This window comes from Canis lupus, chromosome 20, assembly GCF_011100685.1.
Source record: "Canis lupus familiaris isolate Mischka breed German Shepherd chromosome 20, alternate assembly UU_Cfam_GSD_1.0, whole genome shotgun sequence".
In the NCBI taxonomy this organism is placed as follows: Eukaryota; Metazoa; Chordata; class Mammalia; order Carnivora; family Canidae; genus Canis; species Canis lupus.
The window spans coordinates 37,677,970-37,698,506 of NC_049241.1; the positions used below are offsets into that span (position 1 = coordinate 37,677,970).

Genomic DNA, 20,537 nt, shown 5'->3' on the forward strand with positions numbered 1-20,537 from the left:
CCCGAGGGGCTTGCCGGCTTCCCACCGCACCCCACACCGCTCTGGCCAGACTAGCCTGACCTCCCCTGCTCTGGCCGCGCCTCTCCACTCCCCTGACCTGCTGCTTTGCCCCCAGACCCTCTCACAGGGACTTACCCTGGGGTCAGCCTCAGGTCAGGGGTCACCAGCTGTTATCACCTCCCAGCACCAGCTACCAGCTGACGCTGTTTATGTTGTTCACTCTGTTCCCTGCTGGAACGTCAGCTATGGGAGGGCAGGGGTGGCGTCGGGCTGCTGCACCCAGCAGGTGCTCCGGGCCGGTTTGCGGGGTGCACGAAGGGAGGCGGGTTGCCTTTACATCCCTGTCCCCAGAGGCAGACAAGGCTCACAGGCACTCAGGAACTTGCCTAAGGCCTCCGGCTAATCGGAGCACAGCTCCCTCCTCAAGAGGTGAGGGCTGCTGCCTGCGGAGCCCCCCGCGCGGCCCGCCCGTGCACACAGCAGGTCCCGTCCTCAGGGACCCAGGCGGGGTCAGCTGCCTTGTTGGCCCACGGGGCCGGGTAGTGGACCCTGCCTCCGGTCACCAGCATCCCCGCGGACACGCAACAGAGGGAGAGCAGCAGGCGGCCATCTGTAAAGGTCTTCGATAGAAGCCTGGTAGGGAGAAGCCTTGTCGCCCCTCTTCCTCTTCCTCTTCCTCAGCAGCCTTTCTCGCCCCACTGGCTCGAGGGGCTGCTGAGCTGGTCTCGGAAAGCTGGCCTCTCACCCACTCTCACCTCCCCTTGGCGGCTCCCCGTCCCCTTGGCGGCCTCCCTGAGGGTGATGGGTGCTCCAGGCCCCACTGCTGGCACCGAGGGAGACAGGAGCAGTGGGCTGGGAGCGGGGCTGGCCACCCTCCAATCACCTCTTCTGCAGTGCTGCCTGGCCCAAATAGCCCCAGGGCCTTGGGGACCTGACACTCCTGATTGGGCCAGGATGGCAGAGACAAGTGGGCTTCCCCCCCGCCCCCCCCCCCCACTCTGGGGGTCAAAATGAAATGAGGAAGGGTGGAACACAGGGCTGGCTCCCAAAGAAATCCCAGGTCCTAGTTTGGCAGGGTTCCCTGAGGCAGCCCTCATGTCTCTGAGAACACAAACACGCTATCCACCACCCAGGGACAGCCCCCCCACAGTGGGTCCTCTTGGTGAGATGCCCCAAGACCCCACCCTATGCAATCCCACTCAGAACAGCCTGCAGCTTCAGCTGGGGCTGGGCCAGGGTGTGACATTCCAGAGCTGCAAGAGGCAGAAAGCCAGTGAGCCTGTGTGCTGCACGTGCCCTGAGGCTTGGGGTTGAGTCCCAGCCCAGCACGGCCCTGTCCAAGGGTCCCCTCACACCTCCCCTGTGCCAGCACTCCAGTGCCACCCCACCAGCACCACCTGGCAGAGCCACTCCTCTGCCTTCCGTGCCCTCCTCCCTCCTTTCTTTCCCCACCTTGCCCCCAGGAGTGCACCTTCCCGCTTCCCCAGGGTACTCTCTCCCTCACCCCAACCATGCCCTGGGCTGGTGCCCTGCTGAGACCCAATAACCCTTGAACTAAAAGACCCAGACTGTGTCAAACTCTGCTTTATTGGAATAGAGGAAACAGGCAACAGGAATCACACTCGGTGCTGGCAGCTCTAGGTCCCCTGCCACCACCCCTTTCAGCCCCAAGGCCTGGGGACTCCTGCCCCCACGGGGCTCTCCCACTTGGCTGGGCCAGGAGAGGTCTCCACTTTGGAAAACTGCACGAGGCGGGAGCTTCTGATGTGCATTTTGCTACCAGTTTCACGATTAGCAGCGAACGCCCACAATGACAGCACATGACTGGACAAGACACTTCAGGGAAGGACACACAGAAGAGTAAATCAGACCCACAGTGCCACGTGTTAATAACAGTCCCACAACAGAAGACACGACACTGGCGTGCTGGCCATACCGCACCAGGGGCAGGCAACCGACCCGTGGGAGGCTGATGGCCACAGAAGTCCTGGAGGTGGCTGGCACTTTCACTCCCAGTACTGGAAAGAAGTCACTGAACACATATGTTCACATTCTCCACAAGGACGGTCCAATGAAGGTAGCCAAAGAGCGGGGAGAAACACTTTAAAAAGAACAGAGAAAGCCTGCTTCCTGTCCCGAGAGGACACAGGGCCAGACATTGCGGGTGGCAAGGGCCCACTGCGGTCTGGGCTAGCCAGTGAGCTCGACAGGCAGCTCGCGGCCGCACAGGGCCTCCCACTGGCGAGCCAACAGCGAGATGAGCTTCTCGCGGCTCTCGGCACTGGGAATAAACACCTGCCACTGGACCTCACGGCCCTGGCCGGCTCTGGCAGGGCCACCTGGCACCTCCCCAAAGTGGTCCAGGGTGACGCTGCCCATGAGGTCATGGCCCTGCACATCGTCAAAGACGAGTGTAAGGGCCTGTGGGTAGGTCTGGTAGCCCATGAGCACGCGGTCCAGGTCACGGACACGGCGGCCGTCGTCCAGCCGGTACCGGTCTCTCTGCGGTGGCTCTTTGGCAAAGTCGGGCAGCGGGTAGTGGACAAAGTCCTCATCCAGGAGGAAGATGTCAGCGCTGGTGAGTAGGAGTGTCTTGGGGCGCAGCATGCCCCTGCAGCGCCCTGGGGGCGGGGTGCCCACCTGGAAGGCCTGCACATACAGCAGGATGCTGAGGGACGGCGCCTTCTCTGGGTCAGCCATCTTCTGGGCCACAGTGAATGTCAGGTCCCCGATCTCCTCCTCACTGGGGTAGGTGAACTTAACGCGGCTCGAGTGGATCAGCTCATAGTTTTCCAGCTTCCCTGCAGAGAGGGACGCCCACCAGGGTTGTAGCCCAGCCCGGCCGGCACTAGGGCCCAGAGAATCAGTGACCCTGAGCCACCCGCGATATCAGGCTAAGGGGCTGGCCAAGGCAGGAGAGTATTCCAGGCCCCTGTGCTTGGGCAGAGACCCATGTGACAGCAGCTCAGAGCAGACACTTGAGGTGCATCTGCTGGGTGGCTGAGGGTTTGCTGGGATAAAGGCTCTGCCATGGAAAAGCACACGCAAAACCCAAGCTGGCTAAGCAGGAAAGAGAAACAATAAGAAGTGCAGAAGGGGTTCTGGGGCCTGCTGCGGCCCCTGGGATCGGGAAGGAGAGGGGCCCACAACAACAGCCCAGGTGGTCTGTCTGCAGCCTGAGCCGGGGGGGGGGGGGGGGGGGGGGGGGGGGGGGCGGTACCTGTGGTCTTGTTCCCAAACTCAGAGTAGAAGTCCTTGTCGACAGGCTCAGGTGAGGGTGTGCGCTCTAGTGAGGAGAGCACAGCCATGAGGTGCTGGAGGAAGCAGTGTGTCAGGTAGCTGTCCCGTGTTAAGCAGGTGACCACCTGCACTGGGGAGGAGCCTGGGGGAGAAGGGAGCTGGTCACAGTGGTAGGCCGCCTCTCCCCCACCCCATCCCTGGGCCCTGGAGACCAGAGCTGGGCCCAGGAGGACCCACGTGGGAAAGTATCACGGGACCTGGGAGATAGCTATTTCTCGGGCCGGAAGGGCTGTGACATTTTTCTGGAAGGGGATACAGAGGCATTAGGGAAAAAGCTTAGCTTTCTCTCTTCAGGAAGTGTGAGTCAGAAACATCCTGCCCGAGAGCCCTGGGCCCACTCTCCCTGCCCGCCGGGCACTTGGCCACCTCTGTCCCGCCTCGCATCGAGCCCTGGGGGGTGGGGGGTTCTGCACCCTCAGCAGTTCCTGAAGCTGCTTCCTCCCGTGCCGGTGATCAGGCTTGTGAGCAGAGATAACTCAGCCTGTGATAACGCACCCACATACGGACGGTGGGAGCCCACTGGTGACACCGGCCTTCACCCAAAATAGGACAAAGCACAGCAAGCCACTCACCCGTCAGCCGGAAATACTGGTCGAAAAGCCCAACATTGACAGCCTGCAAGTCGCTGAGCTTTAAAACAAAGCACTGGGAGATGTGGAAGGGACTGTTGTTGTAGTCAGTGTTCTTCTGATGCCAGAAATCTACAGTGGAAAGACAGGAACCATGTGTGGTGCTGGCTCTGCCAGGAGAGCACGAGGGTCCCAGGTATGCAGCTCTGTCCAGCAGGGAGGGGGCCCCTTGCCAGCCTGGCCTCCTGAGGCCTGGCAAGGAGCCGCCCCCACTTCCATGCACATGAGGCCTCACTGGCAATGCATTCTAGGGCATTGCCAGGCTCAGCGCAGGACTGAGGGCCCCTGACAGGCCGCTGGCTAAGGTCTCCCACTGGGGTCCCACTGAACAGAGGCTGCCAACCCCACCTCGTTAGAACCAGTGCCCGGGCCCCTTGCCAGGTCCTGACTCATGTGCTGGCCTTAGGTCTCTCATGAGAGCTCCAGGAGAGAGTGTGGCTATCAGCCCCCTTCCTCAGACAAGGGAGGCTCGGCACAGCACAGCCAAATCCTGCTGCCTAAGGCCACACAGCTGGCTCTAGGACAGAGCCTGGCCTGTCTCCTCGGGCACATGCTCTGAGCTCTCAGGTGCCAGCGGGCCCTGGTGCCTACCCTGCAGCGGCTCTGAGAAGTAGCGGCGGAGGCCATCATGCAGCACGAAGTACATAGCCTTGGTCGAGAGCAGCACGCAGGCGGTCACCTCCAGCCCCGGGGTCTGATAGAACACCACTGAGGACCACATGAGGTGCCTCAGCTCCTCGTTTTCAACCTGGACACAGAAGGGCTGGGTCTGGGCCCGGAGCCAAGCAGCGCCAGAGGCACACAACTCTCTTCTGGGCTGTGCCTGCCTGAGAACAGAGCCCTGGACAGGGTACACCCTCCCTCCCATCAGCCCCACTGCCCTGGTGACTTGCACATCCCCAACATGCCCACAGTCGTTGCTGAGGAGACACAGGACCCTCACTGCATCTGCTCAATTTATGAACTTGGAAGCAGAGAAGAACCGAAGGGTGAGAGATGGGTGTGGGGCAGGGTGTGTCTGGGGCCCAAGGCTAGGAGTGGCCATAGTGTGAGGGCGTGACAGGATCTCCCTCCCCTGACTGTGCTACCTTTCTCCATATGAGTGCCAGTGAGCGAGCCCAGCTCTAGTGCCACTACCTCGGCAATGCTGCTGTGAAAGAGCTCAATGATGGTGCTCCCCCGTAGGCTGGCAATGTGACGGAGTGACGGGCAGGCAGGCAGGTGCGAAGGGATCTGATTCTCCTCCGACGTGGAGCGGATCAGGTGCTCACTTGGGTAATGAGCAGGAGCCTCCGCTTGCACCAGAGGCTCGGCTGGGGCTGGGGCTGGGGCTGAGGTGTCTGCTGGGGTCTCCTCTGAGGCCAAGGCCATTGTTGGGGCCAAATCTGGAAGTAGGCCCTCCACTGGGCCTGAGGACTTTGCTGGGCCCACGGCCTCTTCCAGGGCCGGGGCTGGGACCTCCATTGAGGCCAGAGCCAGGGCTGGTGCTTCTGCTGGCACTGGGACTGGAGCTGGAGCCTCTGCTGGCACTGGGGCTGGAGCTGGAGCTTCTGCTGGGGCTGGAGCCTCTGCTGTGGCTGGGGCTGGAGCCTCTGCTGGCATTGGAGCTGGAGCCTCTACTAGGACCTCCTGAGGATGCTGGTCATTGCTACATATCCCAATCCCCCGAGAAACATTGTGTTAGCAAAGGGACCCCAAGTGGAGAGTCACATCACATACAACCTCAGAGGGTGATGAAACACATGTACCAACTGCCAAGTCTGGGGTCCTCTGGAGATTTCATCATCTCAAGGTTCCCTACAGGCAGACAGAACAAAGAAAAAGTGCCAGGCCCTCCCTCTTAGAAGATGATGGGCAGTCAGGGGAAAGACAGGCAGTGTGGTACCCCAGGGCTGGCACAAAGATGTGCCTGCTGGGATAAAGAAGGGCGTCCGTTTTCTGCATGCAGTCCCCATTGTGGGCAGGTTCTAGCCAGGCTTGGGGACAGCAAGGAAATGGAGGCAAGGTGTCACCCCTTGAGGCCTCAGCACAGAGGGGTGGGGTGCCTTGGGCAGAAGCTGCTCTCCAGCACCTCGAGACCTGATGGCATCTCTATGGAGGGCATGGGGCTTGAGCTGGGCCCAAGAAGCGGACCTGATTCATCCAGGGAGAGTTTGGGAACCCCCTGGGAACACCACTTTCAGGAGCTGGGATCAGAGGCAGAAGGCTTGAGACACTGGGGTGAGGACAGTGTCTCCACTGGTTCCAAGGACAGAAGAGAAAGTAAGGCTGTATCTCAGAGGACAGGAGGACCAACAGAAGGAGCACCCTCCAGGGCATGAGGCCCCTCTGGAGTCTTGGGTGGGGGTGAGCTGAGGATAATATGGGCATGGCTGCTCATAGGCCTCCCTCTAGCCTCAGCTCCAGATGGCCCCGAGGGAAACCCAGGGAGGGAGCCAAGGGGAAGCCAGGCAGAGGGAGGAAGAACAGGACAAGACTACCACTACTTCCTTCTCTGTCTCCCCTGCTGCAAGAAGGAAAGGAGCTTTGAACCAGAGAACTGCCCAGCTCAAACTCAGACCTCAGACCTTGCTACTCTCTGCCAACAAGTGACTCTGGAAGGCACTCATAGAATAACATGCAAAGAGAAAGCCCCTTAATGACCCAGTTTTTCCTGAAAAGGGGTACATGGCTCACCACCAGAGTAAGGCTTGTCATAGGGTGTCACAGGGAGCCAAGGGCAATGCTGACGCTGGTCAGAAGCCAAAGAGGAGCAGAGGAGCCAGGCCCACCCTGGCTCACACATGGCCCCCCCCATCCCCCTGCCAAGAGCTTACACTGTCTCACCTGGCCCTGTCCTCGGGAGGTTGGCCTTCCACGAGGGGGCTCTGGGACCGGGCCCCAGTCGCAGGGGTCTTGGCAATGACTACAGTCTTCAGGTCCTGCAATGAGGCCCGGAGCTGGTTGTAGATACGCAGGAAGTGGAACTTCTCATGGGGCAGCACAAAGATGGCAGTGACAAAGCGGTAGCCCACGAGCAGCTCCAGCACATGGCCGTCTGCGAAGGCGCCCCGTGGCTGGGTACAGCTGCGTGTGGGGTCCAGCAGCACCGTGGACAGCGGCACTCGGCTGAGCTTGAAGCTGTTGCGGTTGCGGCAGTTGTGGGTGCCGCGGTTGGGCATGGGATTGAAGTCGGCCTTGATGACATTGAGGTGCTGGGGTGTGAGCAGCAGCCAGTAGGGGATAGCGGCGGACTTGACGGCCTCAGAGGGCGCACAGCAGGAGCGCCGTACGGCCGAGCAGAGTGTGCAGCTGGCCCACTCAATGTTGCCCGAGTAGTCCCCGGCGGCAGTCTGCACCATGCGCTTGTCGCTGTAGACCAGGTAGACGGGGAAGCAACCCTGGCTGCGCTCCTGGCAGCCGCCCGCCACCTTGTAGAAGGTGAGCAGTTGGCGGAGGAACTCCTGTAGGCTGGTGTGGCTACCGTAGAGCACGGGGCTGCACAGCATGGCCATGTGCTGCGGCGCAAAGCACGAGCGCAGGTCGGCATGGAACTCGTGCAGGTTGGCGGCGTCGGCGATGATGAACAGTGTGTTCTCGCTGTGCCGCACCTTCAGCACCAGGCACAGCTCCGGCATGAGGAAGCCGAACTCGGTGAGGTCACCGTGGGGGAAGCAGAAGACGAAGCGTAGGGACGAGAGGATGTGCTGGCTGCTGCCCCGTGATTCTTGGTGCGGGATCTCGAAGACCGCGATGCCGAAGTCAGTGAGCACGAGGCAGGCGGCGAACTGGCGGATGCTGCCCTGCACGTGGATCAGGAAGCACCAGAGCACCTTCAGGATGCGGATGTGCTCCAGCAGGAAGTCCTCATCTGCACCCAGGGCCCACTCTAAGGCCAGGCGCTCCTCCTCGCCTTCCTCCTCCTCCTCCTCCTCTTCCTCCTCCTCTTCCTCTCCCCGGCCACCCTCCTCCTCTTCCTCTATATCAGGGGGCCCCATTTCAAAGTAGCGGTTCTCAGCGGCATCCTCCTCATCATCGTCGTCATCCTCGCCCTGCTCGCCCTGGCCCTCCTCCCGCTGGTTGGCAGCCTCTATCCAGGCGGGCAGCTGCCGCTCAATGGCCTGCCGGATGAGTGTGCTCAGGCGCTGGATGAAGTCCTGGTTGGTGGCTGTGTAGCCAATACAGGTGAAGGGCAGGAAGATGATCTGGCCAGATCCGGGCACCACCTGGACCTCCGGCTCTGCATGCTCTGGGCTGTGTGGGGAGAGGCCAGGTCAATGGCATTCTGGGCTGGACTATCCCTACTGCACACAGGCAAAGCCTGCCGCTGCACCCTGGCCTCGACAGAACAACACGAGGGTCTCCCAAGCCCTCGAAACAGCTCAGCCCATATCCTTGATAAGTGCCCAAGTGGGGAGCCGAGACACTGGAGGGCTGGGACTGCTGGGACTGCCGGCTCAGTGCAAGTCTACATTCCCAGGGCTCAGGCCACAGGCATTCAACACTGTTGTACCCACACCACACGGGCTCTCCCAACAAAAGCCCCACAAGACTTCTCAGTCACTCAGATGCTGGCTTTAACTCCCAAGGGAATGAGAGCTCAAGGGCATGAAGTCACTTGTTGACAATGGTTCCCTTCAGGAGCACCCAGTGGCCTCTGGGATGGGAGTCAGGGGGTCAGCTAGGTGGGTCTTAGGACTTTCACATTTAAATTCTAGCTCTTCTTGGCCACTGCTCCCCTCCGTGAACAAGCACATATAGAGCAGGGTTGGGAAACTTCTATAAAAAGTCAGGGAGTGAATAGTTTTGGGAAAGCCCATCCACATAATTTTTTTTTTTTTAACAGTGCTTTAAGAATTTAACAATCAATCTCAGCTCACAGGCTATACAAAATAAGCCTGTTGGCCAAACTGGCCTTGATCTGCTGACCCCTGGTATGGGATAACGCGTCAAGCAAACTTCAGGGATCAGAATTTGGAAACAGACCAGAACCCACCTCGTTCCTGTTTATTTAAAGGAAGAAATATCTCTGAAGAACTTCTATGAACAGATTGTTAACAAAATCCAACTGGTTCCCACTGGTCCACAGCTGGGCATGTGCAGAAGGCCTAGAATGCCTTCTTAACCTCTTCCTTACCTCACACCACCAACAGCTCCTGGCATGTCCCGTAAATCATCAGAAGGTGCCTGACAGAGGAGGACATGTGGTGAGTCCCCTATTTGCTGCAGCCAGTCCCTGGCATTTACTGGGTGCTGGACCCTGACCCAGGCACCCTTCCCCATTTCACCACCCTACGAGAAGCTCCTTACCATCCCCATGTTTCTCTTGAGGACAGATTCTGGGGCCCAGAAAGGCAGAGAGAGACTCACCCAGTTATACAGCAGTGCATGGCAGAGCTGAGATTCCCACCTATAGTCTGTCTGACAGCAGCCGTGCCCCCAGACCTGGGCCAGAGCCTCCTGCCATGCTGCAGCTTAGCATGTGCCTCTTAGGTCTGGCATCTGAGTCCTCATGCCACCGCAGTGGGTCCGCATGGACAGCCTATCAATGTGGCAACTGGCCCGCAGAGGACTCTGTGAGCAGAGGCTATGTAGCACCTGGCAAGGCCCTGCCAGTGGTCTCCGGGCAGTGCAGAGGACCTAGGAGCTGGGAACCTCCTATTGTGTGACCCTGGGGAGAGTGAAAGGACGAGTGCCAAGGAGTACTGGGACAGAACGAGGACTGTGCAAACTGCCCAGGGTCACAGGGCCATGACCCTGGACTACTGGTCAGGGCTGGATGGAGGCCCAGGTACCAGGGAAAAGCCCCACACGTGAGATCCTATCACACTTGCCTTCCTCCTCTCTTCCCAAGACAGAGGGAGAAGCTCCAGAACCCTTAGCAGCAGCCAGAGAAGATGCTGGAGTCATCATGTGCCCCAGACTACTAGGGTAACATGCAGGAGTGAGCAGAAAAGCCCAGTGTGCCAGGCAATGGTGGAGAAACTCTTCCTGATGGGTGTGGGACCCAAACAATCCCCACCTAGGGCTTTCTGAACTGCCTTTCCCAGGACAGTCCACTCATAGGGGCTAAGGACCATCTATCTGGCTTTGGCCCCCCAGGGCCTAGTGAGAGAACTGCCTGTTCCTATTAGCCCCGAGAGACAGACAGAGACACACACACAAAGAGATGGACAGACAGAGGGACAGACAGGGAATACAAACTGCTCATCACAAAGCAGAGTGCACCAAGCAATGGCAGCATCTGCCCCAAACTCCAGCCACACCACCTCTACCTTCCAGGCAGGTCCTACTTCTGGACAGCCCCAGGCAGAACAGTTGATCCAGAGAAACAAGCAATCCCCAAAAGTAGGAAGAGGGTATTACCTGTCCTGAAGGGATGGACTCTAAGGAATCAGAACATCCCCGGGCAATGGGCCGGTCCTCGGGAGTCAGACTGTCGGTGGAGGAGAGGCTGCTGGCCAGGGCCTCCTCTTGAACGAACATGATACCTGGAGAGACCAGGGGTGGGCAGGCAGGGCAGGCAGGGAGAGTAGCCATTCAACAAACAGGGCTGGACCCTCAGGCTACCGGCATGACTGAGGGCCTTGTCAGACCCCCTAACCCAACCACAAGGTCACAGAAGAAAACATTAAAAATGGAAATCTTAAACTCGAAGGATAAATGACTATCTAATTTCAGAGCAGGGATAGACTTTCTAAACCTAAATCCAAAGGAAGAAATTGATATGTACGACTACATAACAACCAAAGTTCTGTAAAAAAAAAAAAAAAAAAAAAAAAAAAAAAAGAACCTAAGATAAATCAAAATGAAATGAGAAAAAAAAGTACTTGTGATACTTAACAAAGACATGTGTCTTTGATCTATAAAAGGCTCTTCAAGATAATGAGAATGGGGAGCAGGGGCTGGAAACCCCATTAGGAGACTGCAAGGATGAACAGATATCCCACAAAGGAATGGCCACCAGAAAGAACACCAGAAGTGAGGCACACCCCCAAAAGGAACCACAGAAGGGCAAGCTGAAACAAGACCTTGGTTTTGTCTCACTTTGGCAAAGGTCTGACTGTCAGCCTGGCCTGGACTTGGCCTGACGGGGCAGAGGCGGGCAGTGGGGCACGAGCTGGTCTGCCGGCTGGGAGAGCAGTTTGGCAGTATGTCCATCAAGAGCCTTCAACGTGTTCACTCCTGGAACCTCTTTCTAGGAACTTGACTAAACTTGGCCCAACCCCACTAATAGAACATTTCTATGAATTTCACAGACATTCAAGGACTCGGGACCTCTTACTCGGAAGGCCGGGCCTTCTTGCAGGCTGTTTTTCTCCGAGGCTGGCAAGGACAAAAAACCATGCTCGGCACCCATGGCCTGCTTTCCGCACGATGCTCCCCACTGACCCTCCCCTGGGCCACCTCCATGGACAGCGCAGTGACTCATGCACCCCAGAAACAGAGCGTTCTTAAATCCCGCTGAGGCTGTTTTAGGAGGATAGCATGTCCAGGCCTATTATTTCACTCTGGATGTTTTTCACAGTGGTGGAGGGTAAAGACTTATTTTTTAAAACCTTTTCTTAAGTGTAGCTAGCTGGGAGAACACTGAAAATCAACCCTCAGTTTCAGAGAGGTTTGAAGGGAGCCCAGCGCTTGCCTGGTTTTGCTGCCAGTCACTGTGGCTCAGTGAAATGATTGAGCTCCAGAAGTCACAGACCCCTGTCCAGCTCAGCCGCGCTCCCTCCCCCCGCCCCGCCCGGGACAGGACAACTCATGCAGCCCAGGTCCTCTGCCCATGAGCCAGCCAAGCCAACAGCCCAAGCCTAGGTGCCTCTGCCTGCTGCCACCCCAGCCCCCGAGCAAAGCAGCAGAAGCTGCGCACAAGCAGGAAGGCGGCAAGCACACAGCCATGCAAAAAGCACACTGCTCTCTCCTGGAGTCCACCCCTCTCCTCCCTCACACGCTCAGATACTACCATCCTTTGAGGTTCACCTCACCTATCACCTCCACTACAAAGCTCTCTCTGCTCTAGACCTGCCTCTCTCTTCTACAAACACCCCCAGGTCATCCTGCCCTGTTCTCCTTTGGGCACATAAGCTCACCTCCCCAAGAGGCTCCAGGTTCTTTAGGGGCACCGTCCTGGTCATCTGGAAACCCCCACAAAGGACACAAGAAAGGGAAGCCCTCACTGACCATTCCTGATGAGCCAGGAGCAGTGTTAAGCGCTTCCCCAGCATCAGCTCATGCATGCCTCTCATTATTTACCACAGTTCATCAAATCTAAGATGCGTTGGATGGGGTGCCATCTTGGTCTTAGCAGGTGTCCACGGAAGGCTTTCACACGACTCCATCACGAATACCAGCTGGCTGACAGCGACTATGAGACGCCACTGACTCAAAGACGCATCTCAATTTCAGGGAAGTCACAGGGTGGAAACGGGTGCATCTTAGAATCGATGAAGTAGGGTGTATCCACTTTACAGTTGAGAGAACAGGATTTCGGAGAGGCTGTAAGTTGCTTGAAGGCACGTGGCCAGGGAAGCTGGGATGCAAACTGAGCTGCCTCCCTCCCGGGTGCCTGCTCCTAAGCACTTCTCTATGGACCTGGTGGAAGAGTCAACTCTGCCATTTCATCCGTCAGCCCCTACTGGTCACAATCCTCCAGGGCTCCAACAAGCTGGCTACCAGCTCCTGAGATAACCAGAGGCCTGGTGTTAACTGGAAAGCACCCACTTTATTCACAAGTATGTTTGCCTGCCTCACAGGTGGGAGTGGGCTGGGAGCACAGCTGCTCCCTGAGGGAGAAATCCTGGTCCATCCAGGCAAGACCCTGGTTGGGTACAGCACATGGCTGAACACCACCATCTGCAGATTCCTCCACCTTAGTGAGAAAAAAACGTTTTCTTGCCACTACCCACCCACGCCCTGTTTGGAACTGAGGAAATGTGGACAGGGACAGTCTTTCTGCTTCCTTCCTGGACCGTGGACTGTACAAACAAGTGGTCAGGAAGGGTCACTCAGAGGATGAGACGAGAGGCATCAGAGCGCCTAGATGGGGCCCGAATTCTGTTGTTTCTCACAGAAAGGAAAGAGATGTGCACACAAAGACATCCACTACAGTTTTATTCATAAGAGGTGCAAATCTGGAGACAACGTCTAAATGTCTGGTAGCCAGGAAGGGGGGGAACAGACTACAGTGAGCAGTGAGCCACTCTGTGGCACATCCCTGGGAGTGGGGCGGTGGGGGAGGGGGGCAGAGGCCTTCCTGCCCAAGCAGGGCTGCCTGCAGCGGCTCTGGGGGCAGACACCTCATCTCCCCCACCCACGGTCTGCACTTTAGCAGCTGGTTCTCCACTTGCTTGTTCACCCACACACTCACTCGTTCACCGAGTCAACAAATGCTGAGAACCGGCTGATTCCTGGCCTCGAGGACCTGTCGCACCTCCCTGTCCCCTGGAAGCCTAGTCATATGGCTCCTCTGCAGGCTGGCCGGTGCTGTGACAGGGCAGCACGCGGTGGTGGCCCCCAAGAGGGCTTTGGCCCGACGGCAGGAAAGGCAGCAGGGAAGCTTCTTCGCAGTGATACAAACCCCCCTCCCCTTTCATGTAAAAAAATAAAACCAAAATTTCTCAGTCAAGAGTGTTACAAAAGCACATTGACAATTCCTCTGGCCCCTAACACCACCGTTCCATTCTCACGAGTTCTTTCTCTGACCTCATGGTCATGACCTTGGTGTGCTGCCCAGCCACGGGCTTTCGGACCTAACCTGAGCACTTCTCCTTTCTTCCTACCCAGGCCCCCTCTCTCTGATGTGATGGCGGCAGAGCATTCTGCACCATGGCTCAATCTCCTTTGCATCCTCTGATGCCTGTCACATCCCATGTTTTGTTCGCATAAATAATGTTGCAATGAGTATTTCACCTCCCCCTTCCCCATTAACTTATCCCACTAAGATAAAAGCCCCACCAGCGGGGTTACCAGGTCAAGGGGTGGGAACGTTTTTCTGGCTCTTGAAACATAGGGTCAAACTGTTTTCCCAAGACCTCACACCAAGTTCTGCGTCTCCAGGAGCCCGGGTGGGCGGGCGGCGTTCTTTCCTGTGTGTCCCGAGCCTCGGCTCCACTCGGGACGGCACACCCTCCCCTCTTCCGCAGGGGCCGGGCCAGCAGACACTCTCATGGGACCTGCTTCACTCACTCATCTCCGAGGATGCCTGGGTTCAGAGGTGAAAGCCCTTTGAAAACGCTAAGACAGTGGGCGGGTAAAGGGAACTGGTCTTCCATGGGTCCACGGACAGCCCATCTTGGCCCACACACACAGAACTTTGGGGCTGGATCACACCACAAGAACCACAGAAATAAGGCAATGATAAAAAATAAAAAAATAAAAAAATAAAAAGCAAAAAAACATTTCCTATACAGGGGTCAGGGTGCCCGATTCAGGAAAGTCACTGGGCCTGGCGTCCCATTAGTTAGGAGCCAATCTGCCCATGCTGCCTGTGGGGGAACAGGGTCTTTATGAACAGCAGCCCCCGAGTCTGTTCCAAGGGTAGCCTTGGGGCCCCATTAGAAACCCATGGGATCCTACAGGAACTGGATGTGGGATTCAGGACAACTGGGGACCCTTGCTAAGTAAACAACAAAGCTGATACCAAGCCGCCACCCCCCACTCTGTGCCACCCCAAGAGGTGCTGCCTATAGACAGCACCAGGCCCTCCCTGTGTCTGAACCTATAGGGAACAGGTACTGGCATCTTCCCCCAAGCCAAGCCTGGAGGCCTGGGTAGGACCTGTGCAACTCTGCTAGGTGGTGAGACATACACAATTACCTTGGTTGGAGAGGATGGGCTGGGGCAGGGAGGCAGAGGTGGGAGCCACGCTGGGAGGGGAGCCGCTGGATCGGATGCAGGGGGCCGTTGAGAGTCGGGAATCCTCACTGATCTGAGGAGGAGTGCTCAAGTCAGCCCGGGGGAGGAGAGAAAGATCAGGAAACACAGATCCTGACACAGCCACTGGGGAGGAGGAAGGAGCTCCCACCTCTCAGAAGTGTGGTGATGGTGAAGGCGTCCCTGCCTAGTCCATAGCAACCCCGTGCGGCAGAGCTGCCAACTGCCCGCCTCACATTGGTGAGGACAACCAGGATGTGAAGGGGGTGGGATGCAGCAGCCAGGACATAGGGGCCCAGAGCGCTCCATGTCCCGTTACCACCGCAAGCCAGCTCTTCCCTTCGCTGGCTCTTCACCATCACTCCTGTTGCCTCCCACACAAAGACCCACCTTCTTCTCTGGGTTGTTCAGCTTTGACTTGACCTCCTTGGCTTTCTGAATTGCTTTGAGTACTTCCACAGTGTCCAGCTCCTTCTCTGTGGTGGCTGTGCTGTCCAGACAGACCTACAGAGTTCAGAGAACAGCCATCAGCACAGGGGCTGATGATAGGAGCAGAGTGGAAGGGACCTTGCTGAGGTGTGTGCCATGCCCTAAGAGGACACAGGTGGCCAGGGGATATTCTGCCCCCTGGCGTGTGAGCTCTTCACCACCCTCAGAAGTGACCCGGGAGATCCCACACTGCCCAGTTTGTTTTTGGGAGTCCCTCTCTGAGAAGGGGTGCAGGATCCACTGTGATGGCCTCTTGGGTGACTGAGAGTGATAGAAGGCGGTGACCTGAACCAAGCCCCCAATTATGGCAAAAACTCAGATCAGTAAAGGGAGGGTCTCTGAGCTGAGGATCTGGGAGGGCAGAAGCACGGGGAACAGGCAAAAGGGTGGGGAGCCCCATCTGCAAATACAGGAGGAGGCTACGACTAGCAAGCACTGAGGGGTGGTGGTGTGGTCCATAAAGGACAGTCCCAAGGGCCTGGAGAAGAGCTGACACTACACTGTGCAGCTGCGGAAAGAGGAGAGGACGTCTTGTAAACACAGTCTTAGTGATGGTGTGAAGAAAGGGGCACTTGGGGGCTGCAAAGGGGCAAGGAGGGTGGTCGGAGGGGAGGATGCAAACACCCACGTATGTTCTGGCCTGGGATTTGGGGAGAAAGGGGAGAAGCCTGCTTCAGACTGAAAAGACAGATAAGTCCAGCTAAGGATCTGTGAGGCTGACATGGTGGTGGGTGGCCAGATCACACGCAGCAGGTGGCAGACGCTGGGCTGGTCCACACTGGCAAAGGTGGGCGAACCCTTTAAGGTCCACAGTCTACAAAATACAGGGTGACTCTTACAAGCCGAAGACAGTCCCTCTACCCTTGGTCTGTGCCTGCTGTTTGGTGGGGAGCCCTCCTGGCCTGAAGCCGTGACAGAAGATGACTTGAGAGAAGCCAGCGGGAACCAGGGCAGCTGGCGCCCCCACAGAAGGGGCGGGGAAGCCTCTTCCTGGGGAGGCAGCAGACTTCCCAGAACTGAGAGGCCCTTCAGGGCCAGATGTCGTTCCGAAGCAGGCAGCCACAGAACAGGGGACACCACCTCCAGCAATGCCTGGGAGAAGCCAGACTCCAACCAGACCGTCTCTCAGACAGAACAGAACTTCCCCAGCAGCTTACCTCGGAGGCTCTCTCTCCAAACTGAGCCAGCACTTTGGTGCGGTAGTCAGGAATGATGCTCAGGGGGTTGTTCAACAGAGCCACATGCTCCAGACATGGGAGGCTGCCGATGCTCCGGACCTCCTCCATCTGCAAGAAACAAGTTCCTTTCCCTCATCTCATCCTCGAATGCTTCAGCAATAGGCCGACACGTTTGATGGCCTCTTTTCAATGAAAGACAGCTTACCGTTCCTTTTTCAAGTCCTCAACTCCCAGGCGCAGCCATCCCAGGACCCTGGGAGCCTCCCGGGCTGGGACTCACCTGCTCGATCCTGTTGTTACGGAGGTCCAGGTTGACCAGGGAATAGAGCTTGTGCAGGCCACTCAGACTCTCCAACAGGTTTCCTGCCAGGTTCAGGGTCTTAATATTTCCCAATTTGGTGTGCACCCCTTCCAAGGAGGAGAGCTTGTTGTAGGACAGGTCCAGGTGCACGAGATTGTACAGGTGCTGCAGCAGGCATCAAGAACAGGATATGCTGGTTCAGGCCAAGGCTCCTGAGCAGGCGGGCCACCACTAACAGTGCAGTGGGCCTTTAGCCCTCCAACGCCCACTTCCCTTGGACAGCTATTGGTAAGGGCAACCTTGGATCCTTGGCACACCCAGGGGCCCTGTGGCACAGCCCCCCTCCCCAGTAGGGACATCACGGCCCACGGGGGAGGCATAAGCTGTGAAAATGAGGCTGTCCGTCACCGTGATGGAGGTGTATCATCTTCATCATGCTCAGTCTACATTTCCATGTCTTTCCTCACTCTTTGAAACTAGAGAAACAATCATCTGGTGCATCACTGATACCCGAAGGGGACACCAGCAGACCCCCATTTATACAAAACTCCAGGGTACCCAGACACCTTTCGGGGGCCTATGAGAGAAGACCCCAGGGTATGGCCAAATGTCCAAGGTGGCATTAGCTTCCTGAGCTCTCAGGAGAACAGGACCTTGAGAAGCCCGAAGATGGTGGCCTTTAAAGACATGAATTACCTGCAGATTGTCCACGACCAGCACTCCATTGTGACTCAGGTCCAGGAACTCAATCTTTGGAATCAGTTTCTTGTGAAAGAAGAAAGAGAGCTCAGGTTACTCTAGGACATGGGACCCTCGGTGGCCTTCGCAACTGGTGATGGACACTGTGGGATGCTTCCTCCAGATACGGACTCCCCAGCCAGACATCTCTGTGGGGCAGCTGCTGTGACACCTTCCGTGCCCACTCAGTAGCCCGTCCCAGGAGCACAGAGGGTCTCCAGCGCGGAACACGGTCCACTGTTCCTATGAAACACCTGGCTTGCGAAAATAACAGTGGCAAGGTTCCAGACGGAAGTAAGTCCCTCCGTCTTCTTCAGCCCTGCCCAACCCCACCAAAGAGCACAAATACAGGTATCACTCTCTTCTTGCCCAAATCCCATCTGGATATCACTCTTACGTGGGCATGTCTAGAATCTATGGAGTGATTGTTCTACTGCACTCCCTGGGAGTAAATGTCCTCGTTCATTTTGTTTCTGTATCAAACACGCAGATGCTTCATTGGACTCTAACCACTACTTCACCTATTTTAATTAATTCCACTTTGAAATTAAAAATTTTCAGGCATACACAGAACACAGAATATAGATTTTCTGTGGTCCTTCTAGAGAAGGCCAAGTTAATTACCCAACCTTGGGGTTTGATCAGGCCAGAGAAGTCCCTGGCACCTGTTGCTGAGAGCATACCACAGACTCGTCGATCTCAGAGATGCTGTTGTGGCTCAGGTCTAGGGTGGTCAGTGCCTGCCACGTGGGAATGACGGCGGTCACAGGGCCTTCCAGGGCCGTGCCTTCTGGCTCCCACTCATCAAATTCTGACGCTTCGGGAACAAGGACTTCCTGTGTAAGAACATCTGTTGAGCACCACACTTGGCCCTCACGCAACACAATCATTGCAAAATTTCAGGAAGGGCTTCAGCATATTTAGCATGTGGAAGTACACTTGCATTAAAATGGGCTTCAGTTCATATGGTTTTTTTTTGTTTTTTTTTTTTAGTTCTTTTTTTTTTAGTTCATATGGTTTTAAGCGATTGTGAAATAACAGAAAAGCTTAGTAACAGAACAGCCACTTGGAATGTGTTCTGACCCTGCTTCATTAGCAAATGTTTTTCGAGCCAGAAGAGCCTTTTGCTATGTGGTGATGCCTTTTCTGGCTTAAACCTCAGGAGCTGAAGATCAGATCATGGAGTTTCCAGGCAACTATCCTTTCCAAGCTGGCACTATAGCCCCCACTGAGGACAGTAGGCCATCACTGTCCATGACTTCACAGGGTAGTAGCATGGACACAGAGGCCCCATCAAAGGACAAAAAGGAAGGCCTCCTTGGGTTGGCAGTTATGCCCAGAAGGCCTTTCCTCCCTCAATGGATCAATATGGGCCCTTTGAGTCAGGCGGCAGGGAGTGCATCGGAGAAAGGCTGGGTTGTCCCCAGCACCCTTGCTCTTGACGCAAGCCTCCTATCTCAGCCAGTGGCCTCAAGACTTGGCCAAACCCAAATCTGGATCAGACGCTACGTCATAAAAGTAACCACTATGTTTGTTCTATACCCAGAGAAGGATTTGAGCATTACTAAGATGTAATCCGTAAAAAGGTAAATAGAAAAGAAACCCCTCACATTCTCGAGTGTTTCTGTTACTCACACACAAACAACAGGGACCAGCATTTCCATGACCTGACCTGTCTACTTCAAGTCCATTCAAAACAAGATACAGACAAGTACTAAGCCAGGGCTTTTTAAGCTTAGAGAAACATTGATATCGATCTAATAAACATTCTGTCACTTGCCACTGCCTAGCAATTTGTCACATCTAAAAATCACTTTTTGGCGGGGCTTGGGGTGGGGAGACCCAATTCTTTCAACTATCTTGTTTAACAGTATCGCTTTTTGATGAAGACAGACTAAAGCATCCCAGGGATTGTTGAGCACTGGGGAGACCTGCATGAGCACAGAGCTGCCCACACCCATACTCAGCGCAGACGGGTGGGACACCACAACGTAGGATCCTGCCCCTCGGTGCCCCAGGCAGGAAACAGGTGGAGCTTACCTTCATAGAGGTGGCAGAGAAGCGGACGCTCATTGTGGCTAAGGTGGGCTTTGACGCAACTAGTCCCCGGATGTGCCTGGCACCACAGTGACTAATCTGGAACAAAGAAAAGCTGTGCCTCAGAAATGGCTGTAAGGGCTGACTTGGGGCTTGGCAGGTGGACATGAAGAATGGGCTCTGGAAAGCAGAACTTGAGAGCAGAGGGCCTCTGGCGCACAGTGAATACGATGGGCCCTCTTGCTCACCCAGCCCTACTTTACTGGCCTTGGTTGTCCTACACAAGGGAGGGATAGCTACAGGCCAAAGCATGCCCATGAACACCACCCATCTGCAGACCCCAACTCTGGGGCCTTAGCATGCAAGCTGAGGCTGGGTTGGGCACTGCTCTGAGTTCCCAGTCCTTCCTCAGCCAGCACTGGTGGAGGCACACACCCTAGGTTCCCAGTAAGGGGCTGCGGTCCTCAAGTTCTCTGCGACTAGCCCAGAATGCCGCAGGCAGAATAGTCCCATTGGTGGCAGAGGCTGAATTCAGATCCCAGCTTCTCCTCGTTAACTGTGTGGTCCTGGACAAGGTTCCTTACCTCCCTAACCCTAGGTTTCCTCAACTGCAAAATGAGAATAAAAATACCCATTCCACAGGGCTGTCGGGAAGTTTCCATCAAGAAGTGTCTATTGGGGAACCTGGGTGGTTCAGTGGTTGAGCATCTACCGTAGGATCAGCTGGAATCCTGGGGTTCTAGGATGGAGCCCCACATCAGGCTCTCTGTGGGGAGCCTGCTTCTCCCTTTGCCTGTGTCTCTGCCCCTCTCTCTGTCTCTCTTATGAATAAAAATTTTTTTAAAAGTGTACATTAAGACACAGGGTTGAACACAAAAGCTATGCTTGAGAATTAGACACTTTAAAGCATTTTTAAAAATTATGTTATTGAGTCCCCTCACATTTAAAAAATGTTAACGAATCTAGCATTGTGAACCCAGGAATTTGGTAGTGAGTAAACAAAGTATTTCCTGTTAG

The 20,537-nt window shown here is 56.1% G+C and overlaps 1 protein-coding gene across 6 annotated transcripts in view; it reads right to left on the minus strand.

Moving 5' to 3' along the window:
- Positions 1-1,568: 1,568 nt before the first annotated feature.
- Positions 1,569-20,537, minus strand: part of NISCH (nischarin) — a 40,237-nt gene continuing 21,268 nt past the window's right edge. For 3 of the 6 annotated variants that reach the window (XM_038566236.1, XM_038566237.1, XM_038566238.1), the window contains 15 exons: positions 19,524-19,619; positions 18,167-18,319; positions 17,442-17,510; positions 16,725-16,910; positions 16,424-16,552; positions 15,168-15,281; positions 14,721-14,832; positions 10,275-10,399; positions 9,046-9,095; positions 6,756-8,162; positions 5,067-5,577; positions 4,521-4,677; positions 3,873-4,001; positions 3,221-3,382; positions 1,569-2,801 (listed from right to left, as the gene is read on the minus strand). In XM_038566236.1, coding sequence (XP_038422164.1) covers positions 2,191-2,801; positions 3,221-3,382; positions 3,873-4,001; positions 4,521-4,677; positions 5,067-5,577; positions 6,756-8,162; positions 9,046-9,095; positions 10,275-10,399; positions 14,721-14,832; positions 15,168-15,281; positions 16,424-16,552; positions 16,725-16,910; positions 17,442-17,510; positions 18,167-18,319; positions 19,524-19,619 — 4,011 coding nt within the window. In that variant the 3' untranslated portion in view covers positions 1,569-2,190. Of the gene's footprint in view, positions 2,802-3,220; positions 3,383-3,872; positions 4,002-4,520; positions 4,678-5,066; positions 5,578-6,755; positions 8,163-9,045; positions 9,096-10,274; positions 10,400-12,995; positions 14,107-14,720; positions 14,833-15,167; positions 15,282-16,423; positions 16,553-16,724; positions 16,911-17,441; positions 17,511-18,166; positions 18,320-19,523; positions 19,620-20,537 lie in introns of those variants that run through there. The other 3 variants (XR_005374904.1, XM_038566239.1, XM_038566241.1) reach the window with 3 other exon arrangements.